Source organism: Aulonocara stuartgranti (assembly GCF_965226115.1).
Source record: "Aulonocara stuartgranti genome assembly, chromosome: 20".
NCBI classification, from domain to species: Eukaryota; Metazoa; Chordata; class Actinopteri; order Cichliformes; family Cichlidae; genus Aulonocara; species Aulonocara stuartgranti.
In genome coordinates, this window is record NC_138956.1 from 31,663,352 (window position 1) to 31,676,634 (window position 13,283).

The following is a 13,283-nucleotide window of genomic DNA, read 5'->3' on the forward strand; positions in this document are numbered from 1 at the left end:
AGTCTGTTTTTGTATTCACCTGGAGTGGAAAGTGTCCTGGAAATCACCGAAAATCTGAGGTGCTCATCTGAAAGTACTGTTATTACGTTGTGTGAAACAGTTGTAAGGACACTGCACATGCCAACATCAGGACAGGAAGTCATATATGAGACATCAATACTTTTTTTTTTAATTATTGCATTTTTGAAAGATTTATAGAATACAGATCTTTCAATAAAAATGTACATGTTTTTTTTTCCACTTTGTGCTACCTAAAATAAAGCTTTAATAAAGACTGGTGGAGTGGTGTTCCTATAACAACCTGGACCTTAACATCTCAAAAAAAGAAAGAAAAAAAAGATGATAATTCACTTCAAAATATCAAGGTGTGTCTGCTATCTGTAAACATGGTGGGCAAATTGAGAGATTTAAGTGCAACATGTTTCTCGCATCACACCTCTGATATCACCTCATCAAAAAACATCTCCCATTAGGTAAAAAAAAAGGCCGAGCAGAAACTCTTCTTCCTGGGAATTCTCAAACAGGACCACCTCCCTGCAACAACTGATAATTAGTAGCCATCATCACAGTGGTTGTAGAGCAGAAACCTGGAATGATCTGCAGAGGGTAGTAAAAGCAGACGAGTGTGTCATCTACCACTTCTGATTGACCAAACCTTGGCACCGCACTGAGAGCCAGGGCAGGAATGCAACCCACCCTAAATGCTGGAAGATTCAAAGCTATAAAATGCAGACCAAAACAAACTAAAAGCAACTGCTTTAACCCAAAATGTATCACCCCCTGCAAATGACTCAGTGATTGCAATATGACTGAGCTTGACTGGTGCATCATTTGTCTATTAGCACTGATTTTAAGGAGAGTTATACACAGGTAATACACAAATGAAAAGGTAATGGTAACACCTGTACGTCTGTGAATAGATCCCAGCCACATGAATCCTAGACATGAGTTTTTGGGGGTTGTACAGATCCTGTTACAAATGGCTGTACATACACAGAAAAGCTGATGCCAAAAACAGCCAGCTGCTGCATAATAGAACAGTACTTTCTGCCTAATGAGCCTCAAGAATAAGAAACAGTACTTCTAACAGTTAGGCTGTAAAAAAGAAATCAAAAACTGGAAATAAAGTTGCAGCCACTTTGTTGTAATTTAAAAGGGAAATTTGTTACAGTCTATATATGATATATAGACAGGCAAAGGTAAAGACCCTACAGAGAAACCCCCAACAATTAGATGATCCCTTTTAACAGGAAAAACATCATTTTAACAGGGAAAAAAAATCCCCCCAAAACAAAACCAAATCTGGCTCAAGCAGGGACTGCCATGTGCTGCAACGGGTGAAGGGAAAGACAGAGAGAACAGATGCAAAGTGTGGGAGAGAGAAGACAAAATTCAAAGCAGTATTGGTATATAAATACATAACTGGAGAAGAAATGCTCAGAAGTCACATGGCAATCTGAGTCTAAAGCAGCATCACCAAAAATCCAAATATCATAAAATGCACTGCTGTTCTTGGTGGGGATTAGCACACAGCTGTGAACAATGTTTAAATGCCAGAAGTAGCAAGCTTTTAAAAAAATAAAGATTGCTACAAACCTCTACATGCAAAGATGGGTGACTTTCCAATACACTGTGCTTTTTAATTTCTTTCCGTTATTTCTAAGGGGTTTGGTGAGGCGTGATCTTCAAATGGGTGCTATGATTTCACTGGGTCGGACCTACTTTTACTTTCAGAACTGCCTTAGTTCGTCCTCAGACATACTTAATACTACTACTGGAGTAAAGCAGCAGAGTAGCTCTTCTTACTCCATCAGAAAAAGACCCACTCTTTATTTGTGCAAACAATGTGCCAGTCAAGCGTGCTTCCTGTTGTGTGAAACAACGCTTTGTCGCAGAGGAATTCTATTTAAAGAGGATTTAGTACTACTTCTGGGTATTTTAGAAAATAGCTGAAGAGGAGTACAAGCTTCACGTGCTTTTACAGGAAACGGTCAAGGAAAAGCACCGCGCGTAGCTCCTCCCACACCGTATAAACAGAACACGTCGCCTAAATAAGTTCACAGACAGACTGTGAACACTTACAGAGGTGTGCGCTGTTGTACTCGACGCTATTCAAAATGGATTTTAAGTTTATAGCGCTGCTTATACTGATCGGGTCTTTCATGGTGAGTAAACCGATTAATGCTATGTTTTTGTTTTTACAGGGATCGGTTTTGACCTGCGACAACTTAAAGTAGCACGATTTCAGATTATTTCTTCTTAACGTGTTATTATACGCTATAATGTGTGCTAATTATCGTATCCATCTGTTACTTTACTGTGTTATATTATTGTCAAAATCCTGCTTTTCCCCTGTAAAGTCAAAACCTAATGCTACAGTTACGTTTCATGAGGTGCTTTCACTTTCGATTTCCCGGCAGTGGAGGGTTTGGACAAAGACGTGACCTTGTGTGAATCCCGATTTGCGAATATTTGTTAGTAACGTTACGAACAGCGGTGCACCTGGCTGCGTGCATTTAAAGCAGTTAACAGTTGGCTGAATCTTTGGGGCTTTCCACCACGCCCCTCGCAGTCTACCCTGAGGAAGTGAATCTAACATTATCAACATAGAGAAACTCAACCGATACTCGAGATCACACAAGGGCTAACTACCTCTTATTTAAATGTAATGCTTTTCTTTTGCAGGGAATGACTGTTGCTCAGGCCAGCTGTGACCCAGAAACACAGTATGAAAAGGACGGTCAGTGCTGTCTCATGTGTAAGCCAGGTACGAAAACACTTTTCCTATGAAGGAAATTAAAATAAAACATCTGCTTTCTTGTTATTTATAACATATTGTCACCAAATTGAACTTGACAGATACATAAACAACAAATACAAGATTAAGAGCCATATCGAAGGCATAACTGCACTAATAGCATCCAATCTTTCTTTTTTTCAAGTAATAAACATTTAAAGTAGCATGTATAAGAAAAAACCTAGCAGCAGGAAGCATGAGGTCGACAACTGTCTTTTTCAGACAGCATGATCACTGTTACTAAAGCTTTGCTTTTGCTTTCATTTTGGCTGCTTTTACACAAGCATTTCAGCTCTGAAAATGTTCCTCAGGACCTGTGTGTCAAAAGGCTAACATGCACATCAAACATTTCAAAAGATATACATATTATAGCCAAATGTGCATTTCCAACAAGCTAGTTGTTGCCTTTAGTCATGCCTCACTCATGGTCTGTACTAGCAGCACCCTCACCTAAAACAAACTGAATATTTGCACCAAGTGAGAATTCATCTTTCCTGTCTTGTGCTATGTGTCCGTATAAAAAGAAGGCGAAACTGAAACAGTTGATTTCTTACACTGGAGGCAGACATTTTGACAAAAGACCCTTTCATTCATTTTTTGAGGAGAATTACTTTAGGTTGAGATTTCCAAACGACAGTAATTACTCTTCTTTAATTTATTATCAGTGTGAGTGTCTTCCAGCTTTATGGACTTTTGGTGGAACACAAAAGACATTTTAAGATGACAGCAGAGACACTGAGAAGTTGCGATCCTGCTATTTTAACATCTCAGAATAGAGTAGCTTATAGAAAAAACAACCTAGTAATTGCTACTGGGAAAAGGGGCCCTTGTAATCCCAAAGACAATGTGAAGCATGTAAACAAACCAAATATAACGTGTTGATTAAAAGGTGTTAGGGTTTGTTAGAACCAGATAAGCCAACCATCACCTAGTTGACTTGACTTTGTCATATTTCCCTAAAAGGTCCATTGATTACCTAAACTCAGAAATCCCAATTTACTAATTACTCAGGATAAATAAAATACTTGCAAATAATATACTTGATTCTAACTCTGCATATCTTGTTTTGCAGGGACTAGCATGTCTACAGAAGATTGTAAGAATCCTCAATGTCAACCTTGTCTGGATAATCACTACCAGGATAAATACACAACGAAAAACAAGTGTCTGCAGCAGCCTTACTGTGATAGAAGTAAGAAATTGTGACAAATTACCTCAAACTGTTCCGATATAGTGTGTCTGTGTATACTGGGACAGAGAGAGGCTTCTCTTTAATGTTGCTCGCCTTACAGCGTAAACCTTTTTTGTCATTTAGATAAAAACTTTGAGGCTCAAGTCCCAAAAAGCAAGACAGAGCGATCCATCTGCAAGTGTAAAGTGGGATTCCACTGCTCCAGTGAAGAATGTATTACCTGTGTGGAACACACAGTCTGTCAACCAGGATATAGAGCTAAAGTCATAGGTACCAACATCCTCGTGACTGAACATTTGTTTAATTCGGTTTAAGTTTTTTATTGTGCGAATGAGTCTCATTTTTTGAAAATGATTTTTGATATTCAGGCAACAACTCACAGGACACTGAGTGTGAAAAATGTCCAGACGGGACATTTAACAATAATGCGTCGTGGTATGCTCAGTGCCACAAATGGACAGAGTAAGTACACATTTACATTAACATGTGAACTTAGAGATGATCTTTATTAAAAAAAACTTGAAAAAGGGCCTTTGTTCACCTTCTGAATTTAGTTATGTGTTTCAAGAATATTTTTCCTTCTTCCTGTGACTATGCCAACAAATAGTCCCGCAGAATATCCACCATAGGTCAAGGTCAAGTTTATTTATATAGCACATTTCCAAACAGTCAATGCTGCACAAAGTGCTTAACAATGTAGAATACCACTAAAACAAATAAAATGCAAATCAATAACGATGCAGTAAAATATAGAAAAAACAAATAAGTAGATGAGATAAGTCAATAAAAACAACTAAGGCTGTTAAAACCAAAATGTTTAGGTCAAAGTGTGTTAAAAGCCAGACCATGAAAAATGTGTCTTTAGTAACGATTGTGTTTGTGCTGATCTAATATTAAGAGTCAGACTATTCCACAGAGAAGGCTGTCGCCACGAGACTGAGTCTGTGGAATAGTTACGGTTAGTTTCGACCTGGACCTCACGGTTCTTTCTGGAGCATAAATAGGAGCTCAGACAGAAAAGAAGGGGCTCAGCCGTTAAGTGACTTAAAAAAAAAAGTAAGAGTTTAAATTGGATCCTGTATGGAACAGGGAACCAGGCTAAATCTGGGGTTATATGCTCCTTCCGCAAAGTTACTGTACTAACAACAATTTATACACCTTAATTTTTTATCATGAATTTAAAAAGCTGATGTGAGCTGTTTGGCCACAAAATCTGGAATTTTGTACAGGAATTTCTTCTCAAAAACAGGGATCAGGTGGTTGTTTCAGTTCTTCTGAAGAGCCGTGCCATAGATTATATTTTTCCTGACAATGATAGAAAATGCTGCTTGTAATTGACACCCGGAGACCATTGTTTATTCACTATTGATGTAGGAAGACCTTGTAGAGCTGTGTTTGTCTAAATCTGTCAACATGAAAAAATAAAGCGAATCTGAGGCATTGTATTGACTTGCTTCTTAAGTTTGTGTAACTTTAGCAGTGATATATTAAAGGTGTGAGTCTGACTGAAAAGGAGATTCTGTAAATGAAGAAAAGGGTGTTTCTAGCTGATGGGATTTTTTTACTGTGTTTCATGACACAACCAGTTGGTTAAACCAAAATATGACCTCTGGCGTACTTACCTTTCATTGGGCCCAAATACAGTAACTTACATAAGCTTTAATCTTTGTGTAGGGGCAACAAATCAAATGAAAATAGTGGTATTCAAAGTGGAAATACAAACCAATAACGAATTATTGAAAAACAAATGCAACACTGAGGCAGGAATTCTGCTCTAATACTGTGAAATTCATTGCAGATGTGAAAAGGGATATCAAGTTAAAGAAAAGGGAACGCACACCACCGACAACACATGTGGTAAGTTGTATGTAGGAAGATGAATTGCAAAGGTTTCTCACCTTTCTCGCTGCTGCCGTGTGCAGCTGTGTGGTTGGATGCGGTGCATTGTTCAAAACGAAACTATGTCAACTGTGAGAAGGTTTGTCTCATAAATCTTAGTTGGTCTGTGGTTTTCAGTGTGGCTTTGTCAGCTTTCACTTACTATGTATCGACGTGTAGACTCCACAGTCTCCTAATTTACTGCTAATGTTAGAATTACAACTGAATTAATGATTTATTTTCAGTTTTCCACAACGCTTCTGAATTTATGCTTCCTCTATTTAATGTGACTACGTGTTTGACATGAAAGTCTCTTTTGTTTTACATTTTGTCTGCACAAATACCCATGTTCTAGACAGTATCAGAGAACTCGATGTATGTTTAACTGTGTTTTTATTTCTTTTTCTCTCCCAGCAGGGACACAGCGGGGTCACATAATCGGCATTATTTCATTTGCAGTTTTAATGGTCATTGTTGTAATCCTGGTTTTAGTATATCGAGGTAAGCTGTGCTCTAAAGCTCTAAACAAATAAATAATAATAATCTTCCTATGTACTTATATTCTGTGTTTCTTCTTTTTTATGAATCGGTAAAGCAGAATGCATAAAACAAAGGACAAAGGTAAATATGACTTTTTAAAATGTATTTATTTGTTGTTTCATAGACGCTTTTTAATGACAGTAAAAAGATACCCATATATATATATATATACACACACATGTAAATTTTGTATTGTTCGATACATATGTGTACTGAACCGAAAGCGCTGTATCGAACAGTTCAATATTGTGTGTGTGTGTGTGTGTTTGTATATATTTGAAATTATGGAATTTAGAATCAATTAGTGTCTTTTCACCAGGTAATCAATTTCTAAAACTATTTCAGATATGTTACTTTAGCACTCCAGTGTACATCTGTAAACTAAAGATGATATCTTAGATTCTGAAAGATTAGCTTAGTTTAGCATAAGGCCTAGAAACAGCTAGGCTTTATGCTAAGCTAAGCAACAGCTAATGAATCCAGTCATAAGAGGTGCACCTACAAGGATCTGTTAAAAATTTAATAATTTCATACATTAAAGAATTAAACTATAAATATTTGTTTGTTTGTTTGTTTTTTTTAGGCTTTTCACAATGTAAGACTGCTTGTTGCTAATCTTTAATGCTGACCAGAAAAATATAACAGCAATCAACACGTTTTTTTTTTTGTTTTTTTTATGTACACACGTGAAAGCGATATGTGGATTTTAACTTTGAGCAAGAAAGAAATGAAACAGTTGCACAAAATGAAAGCCTGTTCTTTTAAATGAGTGCTGAGGTTTGTCCTCAAGTTTAATCAGCTTGGGTCATTTTGTGCGGTCCCTTTTAATAGGTTTGCAGTGGATTTATATACACATCCTGCTGATTGTGTGACATGTCTGTATTTCTGATGTACCTTAAATCCTGTTTCACACCTTTAGACACTGTTTCAGAGAAATGCACTGCATAATTCAACACAGGAACTATAGCATAAAGTTGTACATGCTTTGCTGTGAGAGGAAAAAATGTGCAAAGCACCAGAACTGTTGACTTGATCAAAATGATTTTATCGTTATTATAATGTTTGTTATTTCTTTAACTCTGACAGAAGTATTATGAACCACAGATGTGTGAAGAAGACATAACAGCCCATAAAGAAACAACGTATAATAATCAAATGACACCAGAGGAAAATGAGGATGAACTAAGCCATGAGCTCTCCTCAGAAGGATTCACAGATAAAGGGAACCAGGTGATGCAAGAGAGAGGCAAAGAAGAAATCGTGTCTCGTCAGGAGTCTCAGCTGGAGTCTCAGTTTGAGTCTCAAGAAGATAGTCAGTCAATGGATCAATTTTACAAGCAAGTTTAAAAAACGACACAGATTGTCCAAAGTGCTGCACAAAGTTAAAAAATAATTACCTGATCTGAATAAGAATCAATGAATTAGTCTCCTTACTAATTCATTTTGAATGTTTACATGAAGTTACAATCATTTCATTTGCACTAAATTGTAAAAACCTAAACACACACACACACTATATATACGTGGTGTAGACGTTATCATCCGGCAAACAAAACATCCCTGGTTTGTTTCCAGCTAGGAAGGACATGCGATTTAAAACTCCACCAAATGAAGCGCCCAGTGCGACCCCTAGTGGCAAGTGAACAGCCGAAAGTAGCTAGCTATAAGTCTAAATGTTAACAATAAAATGTAAAGTAAGATGTATTATAAAGTGTAAAGAGAGTGTGTGATTTACCTGCATTAGTTTTGAGGTTGGTTGCAATTTTTAAGTTATGAATTGTTTATTTTTTGTTTTGTTTTTGTTTGTGTGTGCGTGTGTGTGTGTGTGTGTGTGCGTGTGTGTGGGGGGGGGGTCCAAGACAGTATTGACAGGTGTCCTGCTCCTATGGACCACTAGCTACTGTTACCGTGTACATTTTGTTTGTTTGTTTTTTAATTTGAAAACATGCAACATGTGGAAATAACAATCCGTGGGGTTGTTTATGTAAGCACAATCCCACTCCCATCAAGATCAAAACAACAGCGAAGACCACCCCACAGTGGACACCACCATGCTGAGCATGCTTACATCCTACAGTTAGCTTGTATATGATGTTGTGATCTCATTTGTTCTGTACAGATGCTTTGTTAGTATTTGCATGTACTAAAATTGTGCCGTTTAGCATGAAAATGGCATATTGTTCACCGTTTCTGCATTAAAATTTGTGACATTTAATAAGATGAGTTTGTTCATTGTTTCCTGCTCTTGGTTACCATAGCCTCCCACAATTCCCATAATGCTTTTGTGGGATCCGGAAGTATAATGTTCAGCGGGCTATACCATGCCATTTTGACAACTGGGTAGTATTACGTGTAGCCAAATTAGTTCTTAGTTGTTACTGTTTGTTGCTGAACCGTGGGCTTTCATGGTCTATGTACTCATGGTGACGATGCTGATAAAAATATTAAAACGTGATGTCTTCAACCGAGTTCCGGAGATGAAAGGAGCGTCTTGTTTCCGTTTCCTGCATTGGTTTATGGACGTGGTAGCCTACGTTCTCCTTTGAAAGTGTAAGTCACAATTAATTTAAAAATGTTTGTGCTGTGCCTTTGCAATTAGTCCTAACATGAATTGCGTTTTATCGCTGACAGTTTAAAGAGCCTTAATTGCCTCTTACCTGTGTCTGAGTACATTTGTCCTTTTCACCTCTGCTCTCTTCTCAGTGATGACTTTATGTTAAAACCCTGCAGGTTAGTAGACTAAACTGTGCTGTAATTGCTCTTGATTTCCACAGAGAGGCGCCAGATGATTACTCTACTTTGAAAATTCAGTTTTTAAGTTCAAACGGTAACTTTTTAGTGCGACACTAGAAATATGAGGCAAAAAACTTTTGTAAATATCCAAAGCAGACATACATTTATCGGTATCGAATATTTTAAGGTTCATGACATGATATCAATTTTATTTCGTGTCGCTTGTATGAGAAATCCGGGAGTCAGGTTGGAGCTAATCTGGCCTCTGTGCGTTACTGTTTATAGGGATTTGCATAGAGAGTTGAGGCCAGAAGACAAGGCATTTCGGACCAGTTCCTCCCAGGAGCTTTTTTCATTATGTGTGGATTAATGGAGGTAGGTCCCTTTTGAATGTACATGGAAACTGGTGTGATTGATACTAAGAACCTCTAGAAGACCCTAAGCCCCGCTGCTGTTAAGTTTTAGGAAATGGAAGTGCCATATTTAGGAAGGGGATAGTTTGTTTGTTTTCTTTTAAAAAAATCAAGTTTAATTGAATTAACTTGCAATATTCTATCAAAAAACTTATAGAGAAAGACACAATAGACGTGTTTTTGATGTGTAAATTTTCCCTGAATCTCTTTGAATTCTTAGTCTAATGTCATAGTCTCTAAGTGATAGATTAATGTGGTCCTGTTATCAGACTGTTAATGTGGGCTGTCATCAGTGTGATCGGAAAAGCTCAAAGCTGTATGCAAAGTATATCAAGAAGTAGGGATACAGACCAGTAAAACTGCAGAATTTCGCCATAAGTCGAAGTTTATTTAAGCAAAAAAATATTTCTTCATGATTAGACAAAGGAAACATAATTTACAGTTTGTTGGTGGAAAAATACATCTACATTATTTACAGTAACACAAACATGTTCATTCTTTGGTTTCACGACACATTTTCGTTTCAATGCAAACTTCAGGAAATCCCTGAGGTCTGAAAGTTTAAAGTGCAAAAGCTGTGGGAAAGTGTCCTTTTTATTCGTGCACAAACACCGGCTTAGACGAGTTCGCGAGTCGTATAGCAGGAGGGAACGAGCAGTCCGTTTCTTGAAGCCCAGTCTTCCCACAGTTTTCCGGCAGGGTGGTAAAAACTGTCGACAGGTTTCTTCACAGTCTCTGAGGTGGCGGTCTCTGCCAAAGACCAGATTTTGGGTTTTGGACTGGCGATGTTTTCTTTACTTTCCAAAACTGATGGCGTGCGGTCAGAGTCACGCTTTTCTGTCTTCTTGACAAGTCCGAGCTCTTTGTCTTCCTGACGCGGTATCTCCAAACGCGCATCCAAAGGTCCCGCGCTATCCAACGCGCTCTCGACCTGCTCGTCTGTATCTGTGCGCTCTGCTTGAGGCTCTGCCTCGTCATGCTCATCCAAATGACACTTCTGCTCGTCTTCATCGCTCTCCCCTTCTTGCTCCTCATCCTCCTCATCAGATTTGCCCTTTGACGCCCAGCTGACCCTGTTTTCCTTCTTGAGGCGCCTCCTTGCGTTGGCGAACCAGGTAGAGACCTGCGTGAGGCTCATTTTAGTGATGATGGCGAGCATGATTTTTTCCCCCTTTGTGGGATACGGATTCTTCAGGTGTTCGTTCAGCCAGGCCTTGAGCGCACCGGTACTCTCTCGGGTGGCCACCTTGGCCACCCTACTGGGATCATCGGCTGCTCCCGGACGGTATGGAGGGTAGAAAGCCCCGCTGCGAGCCAAGAGAGCGTGATGGTAGGGAGAGGCTGCTTTCAAGTCAAACCCGCTGCTCTGAAAAGTAGAATAAAAGAACGGTAAGAACTAAAGAAGAGATTCGACACTTTTAACTCAGTGTCGCAAGCATCACACCCAGAATTTGTTTGACTTTACGCATCACAAAGATGCAATTTAAAACAAATCCGTTTTAGTTACTCGAGATCAGAGTGAGAGTGTTAATCTCTAAATTATCAACTCACCATGTGTGCAATGTGCCTGTGGTGTGGATAGGGTATAAAGTTATATCCCTGTAGTCCTGAGTATGGTATGGGAATCCCAGCTGCCATCGCAGCCAGATGCTGAGCCTGCTGCTGCTGCTGTACACCCGGTGGACAGCCCAGCACCGGGATCTGATATCCAGTCGGCATAGTGATGTTCCTCTCCAAGAAGAAGTTGCCAAATCCAGTTTGCGATGCGGGCATCTTTTCTGCGTCCAAGCTGTTGAGGTCTGAGTTTGATGCAACCTCCTAGGTCTGTTTATATAGGCTACACCCAGCTGCCAGCGGAGGAGGGCGAGAGGGGAGGGGAGGGGGGAGACGGGGGGGTATCCCACTGACAGCCCATTGACTGACAGCTACGTTCAAAAGACCTACAGCTTTCACTGGCAACAAATCCCATCAAAGAAGCCCTCCGCTGTTCCTTTTAGCGTTTTCGAGGAGAGGCTAAATGTGTGCTGCTTATCGCAACGCTGTGATTTCTGGAGAGAACCTACGTTTCAATTCAAATGCGACCCTTTGGAGAGGTGACTAAAGACGCTCGTCTCTACATGACAAGCAAAGATCTGTTATTTATACTTTATTTTACATCAAAGTGTCCAGCAAAGTTTATTTTTGTTCATTCGTCGATGTGACTCGTCATTTTTATTTATATTTTACAGCCTCCAAAAAGGCAAAACTAAAAATAATAATAAAACTAAAAACTAAATAAAATAAAAATATTGTCTGTTTAAGTTGTAATGCTTACCCTCTCAATCCGTAGTTTGCATTATTTTAGTTTTTCTTCCATGTGATATATTTTTATGACAAGTTTAACACTTGTCATGTCTGGCACTAATCAACCGAGAGGGGTTTTTTTGTTTTGTTTTTACCTGAATTCAGTTAACAGTTAACAGCATCCTGCCAGTCTCTTATTGCCGCTTCGGACACTTCACCGCCTTCGGATCTGTCGTTTTGTGAATTGAATTAACCATCTCACCAGCAATAAATTACGCTAATAAGCCAAAAGGAGACGTTTACGCACGAGTAAAAGTGTCACTACGAGAGATTTCTTGAAGGTCTTTCACAAAATAATTAAAAATGAATGAAGAAAACATAAAATATAGTTGTCCGTTAACCTCTCAAGCCCCGGAGCAACGTCTTTTTATTTGTTAATTTACTGACTGAACCATAAGACACTGCCCTTCATGTCGGATGGCATTGTTTTGAGCGCAGGGCAACGTTTCAATGGCTCTAATTAAACGAGGCTAAGTGAAACAGGTGTTGACTAATGTATATGATAATTATAAGATAACAGATGCTAGTGTGTGTGTGTGTGTGTGTGTGTGTGTGTGTGTGTGTGTGTGTAAGTAAGGGGGTTGTTAGAGATAAGAGGTGAAGATTACACCTCTTATTCTGCTGTCCTCCTTCATGCCCTTCAAAAGAGTCGAAGTAAAGCTGAGTGTTTGTGTTCAAAGGAGCGCAGCTCTGTTATCTGGCATAAATTTGACTATCTTATTAACAGCATTAGAGGTGTAGTGTTGGTTGTGATAGCAGGAGTGCTTGTATTAAGTGGTAAAAGAAGTGTTGAAACAAGCAGAGCTGACACTTTAGAAAAGATTAAATTCAGTCTTCTCATTTTAAATTGACGACCTTTAATTTTCACCTGCAAGTTGCTATTTTTGTTGTTGTTCTTTGGTTTTCATTTGGCTTCTTGGGTTGTTTTTTTGTTAGTTTTTTTTTTACAGTACTTTCAGTCAGCTTTGATTTAGCTATTTTTGTTTTAATTTGTTTTTTATGATGCATTTCTGTAGCAGCACAATGTTCTTCTAAATCTGAATAACCTCTAGCAATTATCTCACTTTTTGCACTGTCTAGTATTTATTTCCTTTATCTTTCACATTAATCTAGGCTACATATGCAAACATGCTGCATATTTTTACAGATTAAAGAGAAATTTAAAACTTTTTACTCCACTGCACTTATTTGAAAGCTTTCTGTATTTATTCTTGCAGTGTAAAAGACCTACTTGTTTCATCACAGTTGGAAGTTTACAATAAAAACAGAAGATGGACAAAAGCGAATAGCAACGGCATTTCTCTGAGTGTAAATACTATTGTGTATGCTAAATACAGTGTAAGAGATCTTATGAGGGTTTCTGCTGCTGAGTATGCTGATACTACGA

At 38.6% G+C, this 13,283-nt stretch overlaps 2 protein-coding genes across 3 annotated transcripts; one reads left to right on the forward strand and one right to left on the reverse strand.

Moving 5' to 3' along the window:
• The first annotated feature begins 1,791 nt into the window (after window positions 1–1,791).
• On the forward strand, window positions 1,792–8,638 carry cd40 (CD40 molecule, TNF receptor superfamily member 5). 2 transcript variants are annotated; one of them, XM_082519079.1, is made up of 9 exons: window positions 1,792–2,165; window positions 2,686–2,767; window positions 3,870–3,989; window positions 4,113–4,259; window positions 4,358–4,451; window positions 5,788–5,846; window positions 6,282–6,368; window positions 6,463–6,488; window positions 7,494–8,638. In XM_082519079.1, the coding sequence occupies exons 1-9, from the start codon at window positions 2,118–2,120 to the stop codon at window positions 7,752–7,754; spliced, it is 924 nt and encodes a 307-aa protein (XP_082375205.1). In that variant the 5' UTR covers window positions 1,792–2,117; the 3' UTR covers window positions 7,755–8,638. The 2 variants fall into 2 exon arrangements, with proteins under 2 accessions (XP_082375205.1, XP_082375206.1); XM_082519080.1 differs by having other exon boundaries at window positions 1,793–2,165; window positions 6,466–6,488.
• A 955-nt stretch (window positions 8,639–9,593) lies between these two features.
• irx7 (iroquois homeobox 7) lies at window positions 9,594–11,400 on the reverse strand. The gene is made up of 2 exons (XM_082519851.1): window positions 11,105–11,400; window positions 9,594–10,919 (listed from the first exon to the last, which is right to left on the reverse strand). Exons 1-2 carry the CDS (start codon window positions 11,324–11,326, stop codon window positions 10,170–10,172), a joined length of 972 nt encoding a protein of 323 aa, XP_082375977.1. The 5' UTR covers window positions 11,327–11,400; the 3' UTR covers window positions 9,594–10,169.
• Window positions 11,401–13,283: the final 1,883 nt, after the last annotated feature.

Excerpts from the sequence above, each read along its gene's own strand:
- irx7 (XM_082519851.1), bottom strand. The coding sequence starts at position 11,326 with ATGCCCGCATCGCAAACTGGATTTGGCAACTTCTTCTTGGAGAGGAAC. Across the intron at positions 10,920-11,104 it reads ACAGGCACATTGCACACATG|AGCAGCGGGTTTGACTTGAA; the intron begins GTGAGTTGATAA and ends TCTACTTTTCAG.
- cd40 (XM_082519079.1), top strand. The coding sequence starts at position 2,118 with ATGGATTTTAAGTTTATAGCGCTGCTTATACTGATCGGGTCTTTCATG. Across the intron at positions 5,847-6,281 it reads CACCACCGACAACACATGTG|CAGGGACACAGCGGGGTCAC; the intron begins GTAAGTTGTATG and ends TTTCTCTCCCAG. Across the intron at positions 6,369-6,462 it reads CCTGGTTTTAGTATATCGAG|CAGAATGCATAAAACAAAGG; the intron begins GTAAGCTGTGCT and ends GAATCGGTAAAG.